The following is a 26044-nucleotide window of genomic DNA, read 5'->3' as shown; positions in this document are numbered from 1 at the left end:
CACTGACTACTGCACTCCTACTTTTAGCCTTAGAAAGGTTTTTAAAGTTATTTTCCCATCCAAAGAAGATTGGGAGGATGAAATCGTGACGAAAGGTTTCGACACAACCATCTTTAATGACGGCTCAAAGATGGAGTGCGGAGTTGGTTCTGGGATCTTTTCTGAGTCCCTAAATGTAGATAAATCCTTTAGGCTTCCTGACTTTGCTAGCGTTTTTCAGGCTGAACTGCTGGCAATAAGGGAGGCATGTAAGATACTTGAACAAAACCCAAACCAAAACCGAAATGCGGCTATCTTTACAGACAGTCAGGCAGCTGTCATATCCTCATCTAAATTGGTCCAGCAATGTCGCGATGAGCTTGCTAGCCTGAATATTAACCTCGGTGCCACCCTGATCTGGGTTCCGGGCCATAGTGGTATCGTGGGGGCTGACGAGCTAGCCAGGCAAGTATCGGCCCTTCATAGCTCACTTGCGGAAATGGTTAACATTCCTCTTGATGCTATGAAGGGTAAAATCTTTTCTTTCTACCAAACTGAATCAACCGAAGGTGGAGCAATTTACCCAACTGCATTATAGATAGATAGATAGATAGATAGAACGATCTTCTATGCAGGCCAAGGCTCTTCTAGCCAGGATTGTTGCGGTTTGTACCGGACATTGGCCTATAGGAGTTCATGCAGAGAAGTTTGGTATCTCTTACAACACCTTTCGCCGTAGCTGTAGTGACCAAATAGAAAGTGAAACTATAATCCATTTCCTCTGCAAATGTCCTGATTTGGCAAACAATAGAATGAAATACTTTGAAAAAGCATTCTTTCACGAACTTGATGAGCTATCTGAGACAAAGAGTAGAGACCTAATCTTTTTTCTCAATGCGATAAAATGGGTCTAACATAATCGCTATGAAGCTTCTCTATAAATCTAACAATTTGAAATGGAGGCTGGGATGCGACGCACATTGAAAAATTCCTATTGCCGGCTTCAAAAAATATCTGAAGTTCCAAAATTGAAGATTAAGTTGATTTTCTGCGAGATATTCAGGTTACTAAGCTATTTAGTGGAATTTTGTTTGTTTTTTTTTTTTTAAATAAAATAGTCAATTCATTTTTTACTTGCGACTAATTGGAACTACATACATACATAAAGGACAACTTGTGCATTCGAAAAAATTTCGAACTCGAGATTGTAGAGAAGCCGAAAAAAGTGCTTCTCCCGATTCCACCGGTGCAGTCTGTACTGGTCTCTATAGCCCTAAGCAATGGGCAATTGACTTCAAATTTGGAGCCAAATCGCGTTCGGGCTTTTTTTTGAAACTAAAAATAAAGGCTAACAAATTTTTTGGTCAAAAATAGAAAATTCGCATTTACTGAAAAACCAAACATTTTTTTTACTTTTCGCTAATTTTTCTTTTCTAATTCTGCCTCTCTGAATATAAAAACATATTTTTGCATTGCTACAAAATAGTACCCCCCATAAAACCGTTTTTTTATTTTTAAGTTTTCTTAAGAAATAATCCACTGATTACAACAATATTCTTTCTTCACAAGCTTTTTACTGTTTTAATAATATTTGACGATCGAAAATGTCATTGCTTTTATTTTCCATTTAAAAAAAATGTTATATTTTTTTTTTCAAAATTCGATATCTGGAAAATGGGTCGTTATTTGCTTACGAAATTTAAATTTATTTATCACCAAAAGTATATTTAAACTATAAAATAAATATTTTATGTATCAAAAATGAATTTAAAAAAAAAAACGCTCTAACTATTTTCAAATACAAATTTTGAAAAATTAAGTTTTTTTTTTCAATCAATTGGTGTTTAAATTTTTAAAAACAAACTGTTTTTGCAGTGAATATTTTTAACATAGTTTTTGGATACATGAGCAAAAGTTTGTACGAAATTTATTTATTTATTTATTCATCAATATGAGATTTAAAAATCTACAATTAGAACAATTTGTTAAATAAACTTAAATAAAACTATCATGAAAAATATATAGTAAATTTGTTCATACATAATTAAAATACAAAATAAATTGAAATACAAATATAGTAAAAGTTTATTTTTCAAGAAGATCTACTTAATTAAAAATCAAAATCAATGAATTTAAGATTAAGTAAGTTTCTTTGAAACAGCTGGTTATTGGTTCATTTTTTGCGTTAATAACTCTGTGTTAATCTTCTCCAAATAAACAACGTATTCAAAGTTGTAGCGATGGAGCATACAAATTTATTAAAGACAACATAATAGATACGATATAATAAAATATCACTTATGAGCATCACAGAAAACATTTTACGTCTATTTTCAAGTTTTTGAATAGTTTAAAGTTGGCATCATGTTTTGTATAATGGTTATAAAAAGGGTTCCAGATTACACAACAATATTCCAAGATTGGTCTTACATGGAATTTGCGTTGGTTACACTAAATTCAATGTGCTTAACAAAGTTTAGTTTAGGGTCAAAAAATACACCAAGATCTTTCTTCTCCCTTACTCTTTTTAAAACTTGATTTTCAATTTTGTATTCAAAGATGATTTCAGAAAAGTTGCGACAAAAATAAAAACATTGATCTGTAGCGACATTTAAATATAATTGTTTTTTTGTGCACCATTGGGATAGTTTCCAAATATCGTCTTGTAAGAGATGGCAGTTATTAAAAGATTGTATGCAATGAAAAGTCATCGGCAAACAGAAGTTGAGGAAAATTTTAGTTAAGTTATTTATAAAAAATAGAAAAAGAATGGGTCCAAAATGGCTACCTTGGGGCACATCAGATAAAACCAAAATTGGTTTTGAGAGAATTTTGTCAATGCAAACAAAACATTTCAAAAACTTAGAATGAAATCCAAAGTTTTTTAATTTCTTAATAGGTAAACATTGAGTGACTTACTCTATCAAATGCTTTTGAAAAATAGGTACAAATTATATCAATTTGATGTACTTCTTCGAGATTATTTGAAATGAAATTGGAGAAAATATAAAGATCAGTCGTTGTTGATCTTAACTAAAAATAATAGTTTTTCATATATCAATCTCGAAAAGTTTTGGAATGCACGACAATTTACAAATCGGACGGTAGTTGGATGTTTGCTGTTTAGAACTTGATTTGTGAATAGGGTTTAAAAATGATTTCTTCAATGATGGAAGAAATTCGCCGTTCTTCAAAGAGCTATTAAAAATTAGGAAAAGCAGTTCAAGTAGAGAAGCAGAACATTTTTTAAGAACAATAGGTAGAATTTCGTCTGGACCTGGTTTATTGTCATCACTTAAACTCAAGAGACCATCTTTAATTTCAGAAGTATTTAATTCTAAACAACCAATATCTGTCCTACATTCAAAACACAAATATTCGGCTGTCCATGCTGAACTTAAATTCGAATTAGCGTAACTAGATTTAAAATAGTGTGCGAAGGAATCACAAGGACTTGATACATTTGTTGACCCAAGGTAATTCATACAACTGCGAATACCAATCAATTTTTGTTCACTCTTGATGTAGGACCAGAATGACTTACTTTTTTTTTAGGTTAGATTTAATTGATAAAATATAATTTTGAAATAAAAATTTGTTAAGAACATCGAATTCTCGTTCCAATTGGATACAAATATTTATGTTATTAAATATTAGTCAAATGTTAACAAATGCTTGCAAAAATATTTTAGACCAAAGCAAATAAGTTTGAAGTCAATATATTTGTTCAAAAGATTTTTATCAAAAATCAATTTGTACTTAATTTTTTTGAAGGTCTTTACTTTTGTTTTTTTAAAAAACTGTCCAGCCCACTTGATTTTTCTTAAAGTTTGACTGCATGTCAAAAATGTTAGTATTCTAATTAATTTCAGTTTGCTGATTTTTTTTAAGCTCATGCCAAGTCTGTGTAAAATATATATCAATGGAAGAAGTTAAAATGTTAACTCCGATATCAGGGGACAATACATTTGTTTACTTTTTTGAAAATGCTTTATTTGAAAATTAACAGATAGATAATTTTTGTCAAAATTTTCTGTACATTTGGGTGTGTTACAAAAATTGAATCTTAACTTGATTTCTTGTCCATTTTTTTAACATAATCGAGAAATGAAGATATCCCGAATTAAGAACAGTAGTGAAACACATTTACACTTCTATCGTAAACTAATGGTTTTAAATTTCTATGGATCTAGAAATATCGAGAAATTGCAACATTTTCAACTTGACGCTAATTTGAATGAGAAATTAAAAATACCCAAATACGAGTTCTTACTTTTCGTAAAACAAAGTTAAAAGCTGAAACAGTATTCATTGACCTTATAATACAATTTAAACTCTTGTTAATCTTGATTATGGATTGAATTAAAATGGTTAACTAAAAAAAAAACTTATATTTTATTATAAACAAAATTCAATAAATAAATCAACCGACAGGGTTTGCGAACTTGTGTTAAGAGTAGAGTCTGTTTAAAAATATGTCCTGTGTTTTAAGATTTAAAGATGTACGTTCAACAAAGTTTGTTTTCAAAAATTTAAATGCCGTTTGGTTTTTCAAAAACAATCTTAATATTTCGATTTTTTTAATTTAAATTGTTAGAGCAGTTATTTTTTTTAAACTGACGTTTTATGTCAACATTTTTCAATTTTAGTTTAACAAAATTTGGAAACAAATTTCAAATCAAAAAGAAAAACAACAACATTTTTTATCATCAAATATTATTGACATATTATTTTATTAGTCCCTGAAAAAACTTACAAACAAAACAACGTTTATATGGGGGTACCCCTCTGGAGCAATATAAAAGTATTTTTTATGTATATTGAAATGAGTCAAATTAAGAAAAAAATTAGAGAAAATTAAAAACAATCCATCGGTTCATTTTTGAGAAAATTCATATTTAAGATTTTTGAATAACTAATTTGTATTTTTAGTATAAAAAACGCCTAACAAGAGTCTGCTTAAAACCTGAATTTCCAAATTTAAAGTCAGTCCTTCAGCCCACTCGTTTAGATAGACAGCAGACAGATGCAAAGAATCGGAGAACCCACTTGTTTCGTAATGTCATGAATCATGATTGATTAAAATATCGAGTTAGAAATTTTCTACGAATGCAAAACTTGCACATATAGTTTATTTATGTCGCAAGTAAAAATCAGTTCAGAAAGCCTAAAAAACTTTAGACGGGAAATGTAAAATATTATTAATTATTATTACATATTTTCATTCGAAAAAAACGAACAATCAGAATTCAGTAATTAATTGGGTTTGTTCTAATTTAAAAAACCCTTGTTTCCAGAGGTTCTTAACATTTAAATTTGTGCAAATTTTATTCCATTTTCCATTTTTTACATTCGAATTTTTAAACCAAATTTATATTAATTGGAAGTAAATTTGTTTACCTTAATTGATAAAATTGTTATAGACAATTTTAAAAGCTCAGAATTTTATTTAATTGATAAAATACTATACATACATATTATGTTCATAATTTTAGAACTTCAAATATTCGTAAAGTAATCAAAACAATATTTTTTTAAAGTTTAAACTATACAATGAAGCAAAAGGTTTTTGAAAAATAAGAACTTTCCTGAAATACTATTTCCTGAATAGAAGTTATTTGTGTACTAAATTATGAAATTATGGCTATTACATATTTACAGCCAAAATTTGTGCTCAGAGATTTAAAAGGTACTCGTATGAATGTGTAGTTGATAAACATTCAAAAATGTCCTATAAGAAGCTGAAAATACTTTTGTACTAAAATTATCATTTAACTATTTGACAGCTTTTAAAATCAAAAATTTGATCTTAAATTCAAATTAATGTCATTTTTTGAAAAAACAGGTAACATTTTTAAGTCATTATTTAGAATTATTCATTTTTTTTGAAATCTTTTTCTTATGTTTTAGTAACAGTTTTTTGTTTTTGAAATCAGGGTAATAAAAATGTATAGTTCCTTGAAAACATTTTATAAAATTTTAAACCACGTTCCTTAGAACGAAAATGGTTTGTTTACTGCTCCGTTATGTTTTTCAAAGAAATTGAAATGAGTTGCATTATGATTTTTTTAGAACCTCGTCAAACCGTTTTTGAAAAACTATTTTCTTTAAAAAATGGGTGATAAAAAGCTTTACTCATAATGCAGTACTGAAGATAATAAGAAATAAACAGAATAAATATAGAAAGAGAATATTCAAGCTTATGTTTCTATTAAAAGGCTCTTAATTTTGACATTTTTTTTTGAATTAAACAAGGCTCTGCATTGAATATTGTTGTTAGGTTTTTTTCTGATGTTCGTTAAACAAATAAACGCAAAGTTCGTACCTGAATACAATAAACTTGGATTTGTTTGTAAGATTTTTAATAAACGGTTCCGAAAAGGTCAAAACTGCAGGATCATAATAATGCAAGTTTCTTTATGATTTACATTTTAATTTAGCACTCGAAAATAAATTTCAACACCACTTTAATTTAAGTCATAAAATTTAAGAAGAAAATACTCACTTGTCTATGCGCATAGACGACACTTCCCAATAATTTCCACGTGCCACCACGTCGATCCATTCGAACCATTCTTAATATTTGGAAAAATCTAAGGCCACGTAACGCACTTGTTGCAAACACTTGACCGGATGTTCCCATACCTAATACTACTAGTGATGCTGCTATTGTAACTACATCTGTTAAATAAAAACAAAATTTATTAAATATAGTATTTATTCATACATATTTTATTTAAATCAGAGAATTAGAAAACTTACCTATAATACAAAATGGTCGCTTTAAAAACTTTAACCGACCAACAGAGCCTTGATATCGTGACCGACATCCTGACGACCACAGTCTAAAATATGAAAGAAAAAAATACAAAATTTATATAAAATAAATATTTTTATTAGAAATCCTTGTGTGTTGCTATTTTTAAATTAAACTAAAAAAAGGAAGAAAAAAAGCAAATTTTTATTTATGCTGAAATTAACTAACCGAGTGAGAGTAGAGGTGTTTCAATATTGGCAGCCAAGTTTAAACTTAACTGAGTAAAAGAATGCGCGCGAAAAAAATATAACCTATATTAATCACAAACACGAAATTGCAATTAGTTTGAAAATAAAACAAAATACAAAACAAGGATCTGGGAAAAAATACAGTTATTTAAAATTCACATGCACAATGTGTATAGAAGCAGAGTAATCCTTTTGATTTTTTTATTTATTTGTTGTTGTTGTGTCAAAGTTAAACTATATGCGAGCTAGAATCCTTGCAAAAGGACACGTGGCTCGGGAAAATAATTATTTAAAATTAGTCGCGCGTCGAACCGGAAGCGGGGAGAAAAATCAACGCGCCCGGATGCGTTGTGAAAAATTTCACAAGCTGCATCCTTCCGTTGCGGAATGTAAATGCCGAATCAAAATCCGTTACCCAAACACAATCGATTCAAAAACAAAGAGCCTTACGTGACATGCGGAATGCTGAATGCTGCAATTGAAAGAAAAAAAGAAGGAGGAACGAAGCAAAGTGAAGGCTTGGTGTGTGGGGCTGAGGACCCGAGCCGAGTGTGTGTGTTCTGTGTTGGCGGTCTTGTGTCGTTCTCAGTTGAGTAGGCTCAAGTACCTTCCTCCATAACACTCCCATCTCATCTTCCCTCCCCGTTTGGTTTGGATGATGAAAAGGTTGCACCTCTCCAGCTCGGCTCGGTTCGGTTCAGCTCAGCTCAGCTCCTCGAGTTCATAACAATTTTTTTCGGATCATAAGGATTACAATGGACTAACATCCGGTTGTTATGACTGCGATGGTGTTGGTTCTTTGGTAAAGTCTATATGTATATATTTTATATAGGAAGTGGTATTGTTTCATGGCGATATGATGACGAGGACTTTGATGGTCGCCACAACATTTTGGGACTATATTCGTACACTCGTGTATAGCCTGCCATTGTTTTGCAGTCCAAACCAGGACAATGGCTATATCACAGGTAAAATCATTGTTTTAAGGAAAAGTTTTTTTTTGTATTTATTTATTTATATTTTTGTGGGAGCTATGAAAGATTTAATAGCGTAGAAAATAAAAAATATATAAACAAAAGGATAGCGAATTAAATCGGGATGGGGTGCTATACTCTCTGGGTTCCTCGAGGTGTTGTATGATGGTATATCAGGTAAATTTCAAAATAAGGTTTTCTTTTTTTGGATTTTTGGCGCAGATAGGAGGTTTTCAGGTCAAGCAAATAATAAGAAACTGAGAAGAGAGGTAGATTCATTTGTGGTTTTTCGTCCTGCCGTCATCGTCGTCGTCGTCCTGACCAAAACAGAAATTTAATTAATATTTTTCTATGGTTGTTGTTGTTTTGGGTATAGGTAAAGATATTAAAGAAAAAAAAGGTACATTTGTATGGAAGTGTTTTGTGGAAAGAAATCAGATTTAAATATTATTTCGTGTTTAATTTGTTTTTGATTATTTTTTTTTGTATTATTATCATAATTATTATGAGATTATATTATTATATTAAATAAGAAGGTTTTGAAGGATGAAAAGATGGATTCTTAAACGTTTTATAATTGCAATAAATGCTAAGATGAAAAATAAAATCGAAATGTGTGTAGAAGGGCTTCAAAAGGTTTGGTAAACTTTTATTAGTTGTCTTGATGAGTGACAGGATCAAAGATAAAAGGTGTGCGAAAATGTTATGCCTTAAGAAAATTTCGACAAAATTAAAACATTCCAAAAATTCTAAGGAATTTTGGAGTAAGGGGGCGTAACCATGGTATGAAGAACGTTTTCGTAGCTGATACAATGGTGGTGAATTGTAATACTGTATTGGCAGCGAATTAGAACTTTCAAACGTTTACCTATGCTTTGCAGGTTGTGCGTGTGTCCGAATTTGACTCTCAAATCTCATTAAGAGAACTTAAGAACACTTTTCGGGTTATAAACAACAAAATAACCCTAGGGAGTAATGCCATTCCAGCTGAGTTCTATAAAAATGCAACATATCAAGTTAACCAATACTTGTGAGAAAAAAATGTGTCCATAATTTTTTGATTGAAAACAATAACAAGCTCAGAAAATTCCAAGCTTGTATATGCCCTGGATTTTTAACCAATGATCATATTTCTCCTATAGCTAGGTTGTTAGAAAATATATCAAGACGAATAAGAAGCCTAAAAACTGCATTTAACACCGGTTAATAGGCAGGCATTGTTTTATAAACTGGCATCGATCGCAGATTTAACAAAGTTTTGAATGTTGTGCCAGAAATTTCTGGTGTCATCAAGTGCAGCTGTATTAATTTCTAAATTTCTAGAATGGTTTGATACTTCTGCAGGTGTACCACAGGGAAGCAATTTGAGTCCTATACTGTACACCTTTTACATTGATGATGTGGCTGATATTCTACCGGGAGGCGTAAAATTTTCTGCAGACGACTTGGTGCTGATATCATACAATAATTTTTCGCTTTAATTTCAAAAAAATTGACTTCGGATCTTCATATTAACATATTGAAAACAAAAATCATTATCTTCAATAATCGACAGAGAGGAAGGATTACGGGACTCAATAATGAGGGGATATATCTGTGGACCGAATTAAATTTTAAACTTTGGCAAACATGAAAAGGAAAAAAACACTGAAGATAAATTAACAATCAACTTGATGTGGTCAACATTTTTCGCAAATCCAAACATTGATCTTGCCTCTAAATACTCAGTAAAAAACTCAATCTACTGTGAAAACGCGTTTTAAAGTCAGTCGCGTTAAAGAATTGAAGATGTTTCAAGAAATAGAACCAACTGGTCTTATTGCACGACATTACCTTCGCTATTAGCAGGACATAGTTTCAATGATCATAGCTAAAGTGGATGAGAAAATATATGATCAGCTTTTAACTAGAGCATTATTATCAGCCTCTAGACTGTTCTACAAAAGCCTAAATTATCAATTGCCTATTACAGAAATAAATACTCATCTCAGTTCACAAGAACCATTTTTAAAGCAATGGTTGAGTTAATCAATCTGAATTTTAAACCTCACAGAACAGATCTTAAGCAAAACTGTAATCTATGTTACAGAAGAGTACTTGAAAATATCTTAAATTTTTTGGTAGATTGTTCTATTTTACAAAAAATTAAACAGTTTGAGAAAAGGGTTCCAGGAGAGTTTCTGGCGTTGAATAGACTCTAGAATATTTTTAAGGTTCTCGAGCTTTGTTTATTGTGTTCAGTTTTTGAAATCATGCCCTGACCTATCGTAATAGCTTCTGAATTTATCAGATATTATTTTGTTTTAATTTTAATTTTAAATTATTAGTCTTTATTGGAATGTTGTAATTGTAAATAAGCAAATTATTTAATTATTTATACTTTTTATTTTATTATATTTTCTTTTTGTAAAGTTTCATATCCGACAGACGACAAATTTTGTCATGTCCGTATTTTTTAATCAAAATGTTGTTATCCTTTTTTCTTAAATAAAGAAAAATGTATCTATCTCTTTCTAATGTGAAATTTGCAAATGATTAAAAAATCTGGTTTCTATAGAGTGAAATTGTCTAAGCGCAACTTTTAAAATTCTTCTAACTTTGGGATACAATGAGGCGGTTTTAAGAGAACTGAATTCTAAAACTTTTTTAATGGTTGCAAAATATTGAATGATGCTATTTCTAGGGTGAATAGAAAAATCGTGAAATTAGAAAATATCTGCTAAATTTTTCACGGAAGCCAAATTGACTTTTTACATAAGGTGTGTGTGTAGACAAAGTAACTGTTATATATGATTGAATTATAAATATTATTATACTTAAAATAGAGTACTAGAGTGCTGAGTGATACACATATGTGTAATAATTGTAATAGAATATCATCTTCTTCTAAGCTTCTTCTTTTTCAGTTAACTTAAGTTAGTTCTTTTCTATTTCTGACTGTCAAGCGAGCCAAATCTAACTTAAACACTTTAACAAAACTTTATGTTAGTAAGTTAAAGTTTTCTTTAATCATTTACAAGAATTCATAATAATAATTTTTGGTGAGAAAAGTTAACATTTAAAAAAATTTCAGAATATTGCATTGTGAATTCATAAAGTCAGAACTTTAAGGCTCTGTTTAAAAAGTTTTTTTATTTTAAAATAGATTTGTCTCAGCATCAAGATGGTAGTCAAAACTACCGAAGTGGTGCCAAATAAAAAACACAGTGACACATGTTTGATGAATTTAAAATCCCGCATCACGAAATCCCGCGTAACGAAATCCTGCAAAACGAAATCCCGCAAAACGAAATCCTGCAGAACAGAATCCCGCATAACAAAATCCCGCGTAGCGAAATCCCGCCGTTTCGCTCCTTTTCAAATTATTTGGACACCCCTGTTTTCATATGAAAGGATTCTCTTCGACGATAATCATGGATACTTTTTAGATTGTTTGAAAGACAGCACTGTATTGGTTTTGGTGTATCAAATCGTGAGAATCTGTGGAACGAAGGAAACCAATTTTTAGTTTCAAAATTGTATTTAAGCAAGAATTTTTTTGGAAATTCTTCAGTAGACGGCGGGATTTGTGCAAAGGTGGTTGGACATGAATGCTACTGAACAGGTAGGAATGGAGTAAGGGGTTTATGGTAAGTAAAGTATTGCTTTGAATGTTCTTAGCATTCAGGAATAGCAAAACTCCTTGGATGCGTAAAGGACATTTTAAGCATGCTTAGGGAATGGGTCAAGGCCGCTTAAAATGACGTTTAAGCATTTTAGACTTCCGTGGGATGGAATCCTCTTTTTCATTTGAATATCATTTTAAGCGTTTTGTTGCGATTGGGTTGAGAACGCTTAAAATGGCGTTTTAGAGTTCCGTGGGATGCAATTCTCTTTTTCGCTTCGATATCATTTTAAGCGTTTTGGGGTTGAAAACGCTTAAAATTTCGTTAAAGCTTTTAAAAACTTCAGAAATGGTGTGTTAAAATGTTCTTTTTAGGACTAACAGAAAATTGTAAAGAGTGAAACTAATTTCAAAAAAAATTCTTAAAAAAAACTTTCAAGAAATAAACATTTTTGTCTCTATAGACTCATAGAATGCTTCGGTAAATTCCATAATTTGTTCTTTCCTTTGACATTTTTTTTCTAAGTTGAATAGTTTTGCTACAAAGAAATTCTAAGGACAAACAGTTTCATTTAAAATTAGTCAGTGCAATGTTTTTATTTGAAACCAATTTTTTTTTTGTCCTTTAATGCATATTATAGGTCAATAATAAATAGTTTATAAATTTTTCTAATTTTTGATTTTTGATACGCAACAAATTGTCAAAACGGCATTAATTTTTTTTTGTTGAACAGCAGCAACAGTGTGTCAACAGCTTTTGTTGAATAAAAGGACATGTGGGTGGCTCGCTTCACGTGATCTCAGGATTTGAACTCCACTTTTCGGGGTTCACACCCACTCACGCAACTCCGTTGCTCTGCTTAGGGTATGTAAAGTCGCCAGGCAGGCGCCTATATCAACAACTTTTTTTTAATAAAAGCACCTGTGGGTGGCCCGCTTCGCAGGATCTCAGAATTTAGACTCCACTTTTCGGGATTCACTCCCGCTCACGCAACTCCGTTGCTTAGGGTATGTAAAGTCGCTAGGCAGGTGCCTATACCGACAACAACAACCATTTTCTGTGCGTGTGTCACACAAAAAATATCAAATTTAATCGGAGGGATTTCGTTTCGCGGGATTTTGTTTTGCGGAATTTCGTTACGATCCCGTAAATACAGCATAATTTCTGACATGCAGTTTGGTTTTCAGGAAGTTTCAACGCGACATCATTACAGCCATTAATAACCATCGCGTTAGAGGCTTTCTAGATGATGAGGAAGCATTTGAAAACGTATGGATAGAAGGCCTTATCCATAAGCTTCATATGTGCTTGCAAATTGGAAAATTGAACTAATAAGAATTATTTACTTTTATTCTTTCTTCTTAGAAAATTCTACGTACAACTGGAGAAATGCTCATCTCATCGTCAATGAAGAATATTAGGGCTGGAGTTGCTCAAGGATCAAAATTCGGTCCGTTTCTATACAGCATCTTGACTTCCGAACAACTTAAATCAGTCAACTGCGAGAACCTTCTGTACGCCGATTATTCCTTGACCTACTGCTCTCAGTGTTACCACTTATAGCCGTGAGGGATTTCAAACCACTAAAAGTGTGGAATTTCCTTGGAAGGAAATAAGTTGCCGAATTCTTATCTCGTACGATTCTTTTAAGGGTTTGAACAGGAACATTTGAAAATTCACAGGAAAAAGTTGCATTAAAAATTAAATCGAATTGAATTTGGGAAAATCAATGGCTTCATTCAAAAGTTTGAATTTTAAACAGTTCACTAATCTAAGGTCAAATTTTCCCATCAGCAAAAATGATAGTTACGCCACATAAAGGTAATCTTGTCACTGAGGATATTTTCTATTTAAATTTTGTCTACTATTATATAAAATCATTTTCTTAACACTAAAATAACAAAAAAAAATATCTAAAATAATGTATTTCTTACACATTTTTCCCCGAAAACTAAAAAATCATATAAAGACCTTAAAATCCTAAATAAACGAAAAAAGTAACAATTCCCTTACACAACAACAAATCGTTTTAAAAGGACACAGGTTTTACAATATCCCTGAGAATAATAAAATGGAACATTTTTGTTAAATGTTTAGCGCAAGTGAAAAACGATGAAAAGAAACTGGATGGGTAATTCAATTTCAATCTTGTTCTGAAGCAAGCATTTTGTAGTTTGCAGTAGGATTGCCAGGTTAGTTTTCTTATCAAAAAAGTTTCATTAATAATATTTAAGGATTTTTTTTGAATCAACTTATTAATACTTTAAAAATTGTGTGGGTACTACCAAGTTTTATAGAATTTTAATAAGTTTAGGACAATGCAACAATTTTTTTCTGGTATTATAACTTTTGTGAGGAAAATCATGTTCTTCTGAATTTGTAATATTCCATTACCTCATGACATTTCTGTGACCAAAAGAAGAGGAATGAAAGAAATTGAATTGAAAAAATAAAATTTTCCAATTGGCAACCATATAAAGGAGTGTTTCGTTATTCATATCGTAAAGTAGAAAGAGTCTCAGGGAGTTACATACACGATAAATTACGGAAGTAGGTTAAAATGACATTAAATATAATCTAGTATTTATGTTGAAATGTACGAAAGACTTCCCAAAAATGTAGAGTAGATTTATGTTTTATTTTATTTACAAGTATAAATAGTGTGACAAAAGCTAGAAAAGGGACCATAATTGGATTAAGCAAGGAACAAATTAGTGAAAGCGTTTTTTAATGAAGAATATTCAAAATATTATGTATGAGTATGTTCCGAAAATTATTTTAATTTGGTAGACAATATAATTCTTTTCTTTCAACTTAAATAGATTCTTGTTTTATTTTTGTATAGTGCAACAGGTGTATTTTAAGGACTCTATCATGCTAATTATACCAATTTTTAAGCATCAAAATATTGAAGGAAATTTTGTTTGTATATTTTGTAAAGCAGTTGGAGATGATTTATTAAAAAAAAGTAAGTATAATGTAGGATTCATTACAAAAGCATTTTTTTCTTATTTTTTAAAATCTCTATAATTGTTCTTTTTGGGGGTAGTTTTATTTTTACATAATTTTGACTTACCTTTAATTTTTATGTTTTAAGGATTTTAATTTAGTTTTGGATTGTTTTGCTTTGCTTTATCGATTGTCGCTTTATTTATAGATACAGATATCGAATTTACAGAATCCATTTACTTACTTAATATTCATAAGGATAATGCATGAAAGATTGTGAATTTGAATATAATAATATTTTTTTTTGATATTTTTAAGGAAGAGATATTAAGCGAATCAATATGAAAAACAAAATTAAATTGTATTTCGTGTTATTGGATTCGGTGTACGTATTGGTAAATATTTTATTTCGTTTTTCTGTGAAGAATTATTTTTAGATGGTAATAAGTAATAGGAGCGTTTAGCTTAAGTGAAATTGAGTTAATTTGGTTCATTTGGTTTAAGGTTTAGTTCAAATGTGAGTAGATATTCCTTAAAAGTTCGTATTATGTTCAAAAGTATGTTTTTATTTTAGATTTAATCTTTATTTAGAATATATTTCACAACTCACTTTTCCGCACGATTGAGGTTGAAATGTGACATTAGACTGCTTTATTTGTAGCTTAATTGTTATTATTTTGGAAGCGGATTTTCAGTCAAGTTTTAAAATCAAATTGTTCTTGTTTCGGGCATCGCTTATTTAGAAAGAATTGGTTAATATTCGATACACTTATTTAATATCAATAAATATCTGCTTTTTTTATAATTTCAAAGATTTTGAAAAAGTAGTTTTTAAGAACAAGTTTAAAATGTGTTAGTTCTTGTTTTGTAGTTGATTTTTCTAATGTTGTGATAATTTAGTACACAGATTTGTTATAATTTTATTCGTGTCTTTAATCAAACGACAAAAATATTTTTTAAATACGAAATATTTAAAGTGTTTAGACGGTTTAAAATTGTATTAAAATTCTTTCAGAAGTCACATACAAAATCTAATCTTTTTTCTATATTTCTTACATTCATACTCCAATTCATTTCTTTCAACAAAATTTGTATATATTTTAACTTTTATTTATAATTTGCAGGATTCTTTTTTTGAACATTGTCTTATCCTACTAATACATGAAAAAGTTTAACAAAATTGATGACTTATTTCACTGTGAAGTACAATTCAAAATTCAAGATGAAATAGGTCACCAAAAAGATAAAAAGAACTTTGTGTTCTCAAGTTGATGCATCTTGAATTTGACACCTGTCAAACTGGCACATCTCTGTAAATTTATATGGTTCAGAAATTGAAAATAAAACTGATTATTTTTCGAACAAGTGCAAAATTTCTAATTGAGTATTGAGTGATTTTGATGCTAATAAGCCTTCGAAAATTGCTATATTAATTTTATATAAAATTAATATCGGTGTTTTATTAGAAAGCTTATATATGTGAGATGTGTTCTTTTCGAAATTTACTGACTTAATTTATTACATTTTAAATATATGTAAAAATTACAAATATTAATGATGGATTGATAAGTAATGAACTTTTATTGAAAATGTTCTTCTGCAAGCTCTCTTTCGGTAGTAGTTGGGCATTTAAGAATTTCTTACGTACAAAAAGGGTGATTTTTTAGCTATTATATTTCTGTCAACACTGATTGAAATAGCGGACCCACGTCTCGTGTTTTGTTTCACTGTCAAATATCTTCAGTTTGATCTATAATTTAACAATGAATCGTCTAACAAACGAACAACGCTTGCAAATTATTGAATTTTATTATCAAAGTGCGTGATGTGTTAAGAAAGTTCATCGCGCGCTCCTTCCATTTTATGGTCTGTTCAATCGACCCACTAAAGCGGCTACTCGGGCTATTGTGAACAAATTTTGCATCAAATTTACATTGTTGGACATTAAACCACCAACACTTTTATGTAGAGTGCGAACAGAAGAAAATATCGCAGCTGTATAGGCCAGTGTTAATGATGACCATCATTTATCGATTCGTCGCCGTTCACAGCAATTGGGCCTTTTTTACTTAACAAGGTGGAAAATTTTGTGGATTTAGGAGTGATGCCTTTCAAAATACATCTAAACTAAACTGTACAGCTTTTCCGTAACATTTTGCTGACAAAGGTTTAGCTTTAAAATTTATTTCAGCCCATTTCTTTAAATCTTTAATCTCTTCTCACGTTTTAAAAGTGAAATTTTGGTATTGCTCGATCAATTTCACAATATCAATATCTTGAGTGAACACTTGAGCTTCGCGTCTTATTCACCTTTTGACAACAAAAATCGCATGCTGATTGGTGTCATTTTTAGGCGGACTTTGCAAAGTTCAAACTTTAGAATATATTTTGTATTAAAAACATATTTCTGTGTGTTTTTAGTTAACTTAACTTTTGAAACCGAAAAATGAATGACCTTTCATAACTTGCTTGTAGTGCCGCAATATTGTTGGTTTTGTAGACTTATTAACTTCCCATAGGAAGTAATGGGTCCGATTTGTCAAATTGAAAATTTTAATATTTCTCGACGTTTCAAGGTCTCTAGAGTCGAAATAAAAGATTTTTAGAAAGATGTCTGTCAGTGAGTGTGTAAGTCCGTACGTTCGCGACGTTTTTTTCGTCGTCCATAGCTCAAGAACCGGAAGAGATATCGATTTCAAATAAATTTTGTTATACAGATAATAAGGCAGAAAGATGCAGAAAGGGCTCTCAAAAAAATTGCGTGGGTGGTTTTTTTAATATAGCAGTTTGAAAAAAAGGTGAACATTTTGGGTAACCCTTAATGTCTTACGAACCAAAAACGCTTGAGTCTTAAATTAAATTTTATATAATATACTGTAACGTGATACCAAACAAATATCTTTTTTGAAAAAAATCCAATTAACGGTTTTTTTATAAATCAAAAAAACTGATCATTTTATGAATACAAAATGATTTCATCTCCAAAACAATTTTCTGCAACAAAAATAACGTTTTTAACATTTGATAAATTTTGAGAAAAATCAAATTGATAGTTTTTTTTATAAAAAATAAAAACCTAAAGAAGTTGGTTAAAATTTGAGATTATGGCTTCCAATAATTTTTAGTTTATAGCAAATATTGTTCTTAGCATTTTGAAAACATTTGAGAAAAATCGAATTGACAATTTTTTAACAAAAAAATAAAAACCTAAACAAAAAATTTAATAAAAGTTGGTAAAAATTTATTTTCGACTCAAATGTCTTTGCAAAAATTTAGGATTATAGCTTCCAACTTATTTCAACTTATAACAAATATCGTTTTTAAAATTCAAAAAATTTTGTGAAAAATCGAATTGACACTTTTTTTTACAAAAAATGAAAACCTAAACAAAACTTAGCAAAAATTCTTAAAAATGGATTTTCGACTCAAATATTTTTTTCAAAACCTTGAGATATTGGCCTTTATCTACTTCTATTTTTTTAAGTATTGTTTTTCAACATTTAAAACATTTTGAGAAAAATCGAAATGACAGTTTTTTTCAATAAATAAAAACCTAAAAAAAAACAATACTTAAACTTGGTAAAAAATTACTTTTGACTTGATTTGAATTGCAAAAATTAAAAATATTGTCTTCAAACTTTTTTTATTTCACAGAAAATATTGTTTTCGATATTCAGTATTTTTTTTAATAAAATTACAACAATTCTTTTTTTTTTCTCTCGAATTAATTTCATTCGTCCAATTTGTTAAAATGTAAAAAATGCTACTATTTAACTAAACTATATTTTTAAACTTAACTATTTCTTTATATAAAAAATGTTGTTGATTCTTTTCAAATTTGTAAGAATAATTCAAATGACAACTTTTTTAATCCAACACGAAAACCTTCAAACTTTTAAACAAGACAAATCGACAGACGTTATCAGTGTTGGTCGCATCCAAGCCTCTTCTTTAATTTTGCTTTCGGAAGCAAAAACTACTATGGTTTTATGTTTTTGAATTAAAAACTTTCTCTTAAAGGGGTCTGGAGTTAATAATCCGTTAGTTGAAGAATTCTTTTTTTAACAAATTTGTCAAATTTGTATCAAAACGATTTGCTTTAATAAATTATCAAACTATTGATAAATTTAAATATAAATTTAATACAATTAATTTAAATAATTTAAATAAAAGATTTCGTAAATTAAATTGCCAATTAAACTCTAACCGTAGCTTAAAAAGTAATTTAAAATTATTTTTAGATATTTTTGGAAGAGAATTGGCTTCCTCTGTTCCGCGATCTCTAAATAGAATGAGCTCGCATCCTCCGTGGTCTAATGCAAGGTTGCGTAAGTTTAAAAATGCTTAAAGTAATGCTTTTAAAAAGTATCAACTATCTTAAAACCAAATAGATTTCATGTTATATTCTCGCCTTAGGAAAGAGTATGTATTCCTGTCCAAGTTTTGCTATAGAAGTTATGTTCAAAAAACTGAACAAAATCTCAAGCTCAATCCCAAATGTTTTTGGAATTTTATTACTTTAAAACAGAAATCAATTGGTTTTCCATCGTCTATGGTTTACAATGATGTTACATCTAGTGATCCTACAATTATTGTTGATTGGTTTGCAGATAATTTTCAAAATATCTACAACTCCTCTGATGTTGTTATTGGTAATAACTATGATGCAAGTTCTTTATTACCAATGACTGACTGCTGTCATATCTTTTTAGATATTGATGATAAGTTCTACCTTGCATGAACTGGACCCATCGATTTATCCAGATTGTCATGGAATTTTTCCAATTGTTTTAAAGCACTGCTTTGAAACTTTGAGTTCTCCGCTTCAATTTATCTACAATCAATCTCTTTCTTGTGGTGTTTTCCTAGATGAGTGGAAAATTTCCACTATCAATCCTATTTTGAAGTCTGGTGATAAAAGGAATATAATAAACTATAGTCCAATAATCAAACTGGCTATTATTCCAAAAATTTTAGATAAACTCGTAAAAGTAAAACTATTTTGCATTATTAAAAATCATATTTCTAATTCCCAACATGGATTCTTTAGTGGCCGATCAACCTCCACGAATTTGGCTTGCTTTTCTAACAAATGTTTTAATGCATTAGAAAAGCGATGCCAATTGGATGTGGTGTTTTGATGGAACTTTACTAAAATGGTTTTGTTCTTATCTTATTGGTAGGAGGCAGATAGTGAAAATAGGTGACTTAGAGTCTTATCCGATAACAGTCCTATCAGGTGTACCTGAAGGAAGTCATTTGGGTCCACCTTTGTTTGATCTTTTTATAAACGACTTTCCCTCAATTTTATCTATATCTGAAGATCTTATATTCGCAGACGATATCAAAATATTCAAGGTGATTAACAAAATAAGTGATGGTCTTACATTCCAACAAGATTTATATAACTTCGAAAATTGGTGTAAGCATAATGATTTGCTTTTAAACATATCAAAGTGTTCTGTTTTAACTTTCTGTCGCAAATTGAATCCAATAATATTTGATTATATCATTGATGGGATTAAGTTACGTAGAGTTAGTGAATCAAAATATCTAGGTATAATATTTGATGAAAAACTATCTTTTGAATCCCATGTCAACTATATTGCTTCCAAATCAAACTCTATGCTTGGTTTTCTTAAACGAAATTCTTCCGAATTTAAGGATCCGTATATTTTGAAAACGTTATACTGCTCAAATGCTGGAATATAATTGCATTATTTGGAATCCAAACTCAAAAAAATTGATATATAGGATTGAGAAAATTCATAAAAACTTTTTAAGGTACGCATTGAAGGCATTTCTAATGACCGGTAATAGTATGAATTATAGGAGTAGATGTTTAATGTTGGGAATGCAAACTCTTGAGTCGAGGCGTAGAATGTTCAGTGTTTTATTTGTTCGTGACATTCTTTGTAATGATATTGATTCTACAGATTTAATTTCTTTAATAAATATCTATGCACCAAGTAGAACTTTGAGAATGAGGCAGCTTATTTTTGAAATACCAAATTTGGATTTTTTCTTAACTAGATTACAGTTCAAGACACTTCTTTTAAATTTACTTCAAAGTTCTTCTTAACTTTATGCTGTTTACTTGTAATTTATTTTGAATAATCCACTTTCAAATGTTATATAGATATATATAACATTTTAATTATTATATTATTCTATTCATATTATATTGTATTACATTAAATTATATTAAAATATTCTATATATTATATAAAGCTATAAAGCGAAATCTGTGGATGTACGATCGTAGATTGAAGTAAATAAATAAATAAATTTGGAATTTTTTTAAGGCGTGTAAACTTATAACATACTTATAAATTATAGACATATAATTAAACAAACTTTTTGATTTGGTGTTAGATTATAGGGTTTTCGTTATTTTCAAAACTTCGAATTACAAAAATATTATTGGTATAACTGAGTGTTAGAATAGAGTAAAATTCAATACTAATTAATCCTACCCTGTTTAATTGTTAATAGTAGCCACATTGGATAACCTTATTTAACAGTATTTAAATTTTTTTTTAAATCTCTTAAACTTTATTTTCCACCGACAACAAAAAAGATTAAAAAAAAGAAGTCAAAACTAACCTTGACTAATGGAGTTACTCTGTTTTGGGGTTTTTAGAAAGTGAGTTCTTCATGCTCTCATATCTGATATTCACCACAAACCACAATTTTTGTGACTTATTTTTGTTTTGCTTTGTTTTGTGGCCACTCTCTTATGAATATTTTATTAGTTTGTACAGAATTCAAAAACAATATTGTGAAACTAGGAAAGGAACTACAGTGAACATCCATACTCTAGTGGATGTTGAATTTGACGGGAAGATAGAAATGCACCTCTACCTTTTATAATCCGATTAAGCCAAAACTGAAAGCTGCTCCAAAACCCAAAAAAAAAGAAATACAAAAAAAAGAAAGCAATCTCACTCCTTTCACTATCAAAAAACAACCACGTTTACGAAAATGAAAACAGACAGAGAAAAACTTTTCAGAACAAGGTAAAGGTTTTATATTTTGAGCGGCAACAGCAGAGTTACAGCTACAACGTTAACACACAGAAACAGAAATAAGACCAAACTAAAAATTGAATTTAACCCGAATTTTGTCCTCGACCAATATTATAGAAAGGACGAAGAATACAGCCAAAGCAATGAAATCATAAGCAACACCGAACTAGCCAAAGGATTAAGAACCAGATATATAAAGCAAAGTTGTAGTAGAGTGTACATTTGTACATATACGAGTCGTATAAAGAAAAAGAAGAAATTCCTAGAAATACTACCTTGAAGTATAAATTGAATCTACATCCGGCAGAAGCGGATGCCATATGCAAACTGTAAGTGGGTGGATGGCTGTTTGTGGACGGACAGACGGACAATGACGTTATAAAATACTTTCAAAATGTCCTGCTTCATATAAAAGGGGGTACCTATACACAGTCAACTATTTTTGATTTTTTGTTTGTGGAGGGTAAGTTGTGATAGGGTTTCGTGTTGATAGCATTAGCGAGGTACATACTCTTGATGTGGGCCAAACGATGTTGGGGCCATAACGAAAAAAAAAACGAAAGTTAGAATGACTTCCAATTCCAATTCCTACAAAGATGGGATGCCGGAGGGTTGCATGTTAGCGTAAAATTTGTTGTAAAATAAAAAGTTTACGAAAGATTGTCTGCAAATAACGTTACGTTATTATTATGGTTATGGGGTTGGTTGTTTTCAGTTACGTTTCCGTTTTTATTGATTTTTTATTGTGTTGTTTTAAAATTTGCTTTTTTTCCAATTTTTCTTCCTTAGTTTTTCTGTTTGCATTTTCCAGCAAAAAGTCCTTTAAATGCAATCCTTGCTCACCGTTGTCATCGTTCAGTACATACGATAACATGCACCGTGGAAGTTTTCATATTTTGTTTGTTTATTGTTTTATTAGTAGATATCTATTATTAGTCCTGTCATTATGAGCAGTTTACTATCCTTTTCTATGTCATATCAGGATGGTTTAATAATGGAAAATAAACAAATGCTCACATTTTACAAGTTTGGAAGAGAAGGTTGACAGGATAATAAAGTTGATTAATAATAAGGTTGATAAACAGTAAACATTAAAGAGTATATTATATGAGATGCATATCAAATTGTTGCGTGTGTGGTGTAATTTTGTTTATTGCTGTTTTGGAATGTGTTTCAAAACATGTTTTTTTTCGAAAAACTGGAATGATTACACATAAAAACATGGATGTACAAGTATTTAAATGGTTTTGAAATAAAAAAATTAAAATGAATAGTTAAATAAAAGTGTGGTAATAATGAAAAATTTAAGGTTAGATTAAAATAAAAGACAGTTTGATTGCAATTTAATATCATGTCATCAAATCAGGGTCATATATGTATAGTGATCTTCATGAAACATTCCTTGAAGCAGTCTTGATATCAGTTGATATTGATAAAGCATTTATTGCATAACTGGAAATAATGGTTTACTACACAGCTTCAGGAAAATATTAACAAATAATTAATGGCAGATAAGTCGAAAAAAGTCCAATCTTTAAAAATAAGGTTTTAACCAAAAGTAACAATTGTTCTTGTACTTGTTTGGTATCGTCGGAGATATTGATAGCTTTAAAGGCAGAAAAGAAGTTCAAAAGTTTAATGAGTAGGTACAACAAAGTTCACAAGAACATAAATCTCGAACCCACCTCTGTCTATCGACTCCTACTATCATCTCCCAGTGGTGAATATCGGGTGCTTAGTACCTCAACTGGAGATTGGGTTCCAACCCGAGTGGAAAGTTTTTGGGACAGCAAACGAGAGAGGGGGCGTTTCCACTAAGGCACCTCTCCTTATCCAGACGGCGGTGGAGGAATTCCCGAGATGGAATCAACGGTGGGGTCTACAGTTCCAGTAAGGTTGAACTACTTAGTGAACACCTTATAGAGCTTCTTCGACTTATTTGGAACCCAGGCCTAAAAGGAGCGGTTTTATCCGGCTCCCCATCCCTGGAGTTATACTTAGTATCTGGCCCTCCAAGTTGGGGGTTGTGCCGTCGGGGTGACTTTCTGGCCACGTAAAAGCTTTCATAGTTGCGAAGCACCAACAAGCCTCGGATACGGACCGATTTACTGTTGACAAACAACGCAAACGAATTAAGGACAACGAACTTCGGACATGCACGTGAAATGTTTGGTCCCATACAAGCCATGTGCGGCCGGCCGAAGAATTAGCAGATGCCCTACACACCGCTATAAAGCAGATATCACCGCCATCCAGGAAATACGATGGGATGGGCCGGGCAAAAAGATGATGAAAAACTGCGATATTTACTGTGGTGACTACTACCGACAAAAACCAACAGCGCTTATTTGGATGCGGATTTATCATTGGAGCCAGATTTAGGCAATAAGTCTTGAGCTATAGATGCACGAAAGGACCATCCGCATCAAGACTAAATTCGGCAACATTAGCTTGATATGCTCAGACGCCCCACAGAAGGATGACAACACCAAAGATATGTTCTTGGAGCTCTTAGACAAAACATATGAGCAGTGTCCTAGCTACGATATTAAAATTGTTCTGGGCGATTTTAATGCCAAGTTAGGAAGGAAAGGCATCTATAATGAAATAATCAGGAAAAATAGCCTTAACGACAAAATTTCCAACAACGAATTCAGGCTCATATATTTTGCTGCGGGGTGAAACTTCACTGTAGCCAGAACGCGTTTTGCACACCTCAACATCTACAAAGGAACTTAGAGCTCTCCGTCAACCAGATTGACAATATTGTGATCGACGCCAGAAACGCTTCCAGCATCATGGATGTCCGAACTTTCTGAGGAGCTAACATCGATTCGGACCACTATCTCGTTGTAGCCAAGGTAGCACTTCGGGTTTCCATACCCATGGCAAACCAGCTAGATGTTGGGAGAAGGTTCAACGTCGAACGACCACAATCGTAAGAGATCACCAAATCCTTCTCCTTCCGAGTTACTAGTAACCTTTTTCGAAATTCTCTGTCGCCAACACAATGTATCAAAAACCAGTGGCAACATTGCCAAGATGCAATTAGACAAGCCGTCTCTGACGTGCTGGGTTTCAAGCAAACAATAACAAGGAACCCCTGGTTTGATGAGGAGTGTCGACAAGAAAATGCAGCTAAACAATAGGCACTCAAAACGTGCATAAAAGGACAAGAGCTGCTCATGAGATTATAGTGGACCCACAGTCAATGTTGAGGATGTGGAAAGACCTATTCTGCAGACTGTATAACGGCGGCGACGAACCGAATGCCGCTGTTAGGCAGAATAATCCATTCAATATAGACGACGAAAGCCAATAATTCTTTCTTCCCGACTTAGACGAAGTAAGAATTAAAATATTTAAGCTGAAGTTTACCAAAGCAACCGTAGCAAAGGGCTTAAACGCCGAGCTCTTCAAAGCAGATGGATATAATTTGTTTAGTAGCCTGATGAATGGAACCTAAGTGTTGTTTGCCCGATACTGAAAAAGGAGACCCTCTTAAATGTCCCAACTACAGAGGCATAAGTCTACTTAACATCGTTCCTAAAATTGTCTCTGCCGTAATATGTGAACGTCTAAAGCCCATCAAAAACAACCGAATAGGTGCTTATCATTGTGGTTTAAGACCAGGAAAATGCAAATGCAATAAAATATTCACATTGGAGAAAACCCAAGAACATGATATCGATACCCACCATCACTTCATCGTTACGGCCGCATACGACAGCATCTACAGTGACGAGCTGTTAAGAGCCATCTCTATTGTTGGAGTCATGGAGAATTAGTGCTGCTACATCAATGTTAGAAACAACTTAACCGAACTATTTCAAAAAAGGGTTTAAACAAAATGATGCGCTGTTATACGATTTCTTTACTATCGTTCTTCTAAGAATAGTGCAGAACTCTCAAGTCAACACTGTAGAGGTACTATCTTTCAAAAACCTATCCAATTATTGGAAAGAGCAATTGAGTAGTAAAGCCCTTTCTTGAGTGACCAAAGTGTCGCTCTTTAAGACCATCATCAAGCCCTTCCTGCTTTACTGTGTAGAAGCATAGACTATGCTAAAAGTAGATGAAAACTCTTTGGGCCGGTTATTGAAAAGTTTTTCTCGTGATCTATGGTCCAGTATGGCTAGAGGGTGAGTGGAGGAGAAGATGGAACGGTTAGCTGTTAGGGCTGTATATGAACAACATTTACATTTTACTTATGTCTTATCCATGCCCAAGGGACAGTGCAGTAAAAAAAGTATACGGGTCGGGTGGCATGCAAAAGTTGAAAGTGACCTCACCCAATTTGAAGTGCGCAACTTGAGACATCTAGCTAGGGACCGAGCTAGATGGAGATGTTTGTTGGGTGAGGCCCTATTTCTCGCAAGACACTAGCGCCACGTTAAGTAAGTAAGTAAGTATAATGTTTAACCAAATAGGAGATTAGACCACTATAACTTTTGACTCTAACATATTAAGTTTCGCTTCAGATATGGTGACTATTTTGAAGTAC

At 31.4% G+C, this 26044-nt stretch overlaps 1 protein-coding gene across 20 annotated transcripts in view; it reads right to left on the bottom strand.

The window, feature by feature from the left end:
- LOC129952313 (potassium voltage-gated channel subfamily KQT member 5) overlaps positions 1–26044 on the bottom strand; it is a 498379-nt gene that overhangs the window by 83163 nt on the left and 389172 nt on the right. For all 20 annotated transcript variants that reach the window (XM_056064831.1, XM_056064830.1, XM_056064829.1 and 17 more), the window contains 2 exons: positions 6742–6824; positions 6485–6660 (listed from right to left, as the gene is read on the bottom strand). In XM_056064831.1, coding sequence (XP_055920806.1) covers positions 6485–6660; positions 6742–6824 — 259 coding nt within the window. The remainder of the gene's footprint in view (positions 1–6484; positions 6661–6741; positions 6825–26044) is intronic.

The sequence above is a fragment of the Eupeodes corollae genome, chromosome 3 (assembly GCF_945859685.1).
Source record: "Eupeodes corollae chromosome 3, idEupCoro1.1, whole genome shotgun sequence".
Classification (NCBI taxonomy): Eukaryota; Metazoa; Arthropoda; class Insecta; order Diptera; family Syrphidae; genus Eupeodes; species Eupeodes corollae.
The sequence above is the reverse complement of the archived record's forward strand: the minus strand, read 5'-3'. Positions and strand labels throughout refer to the sequence as shown.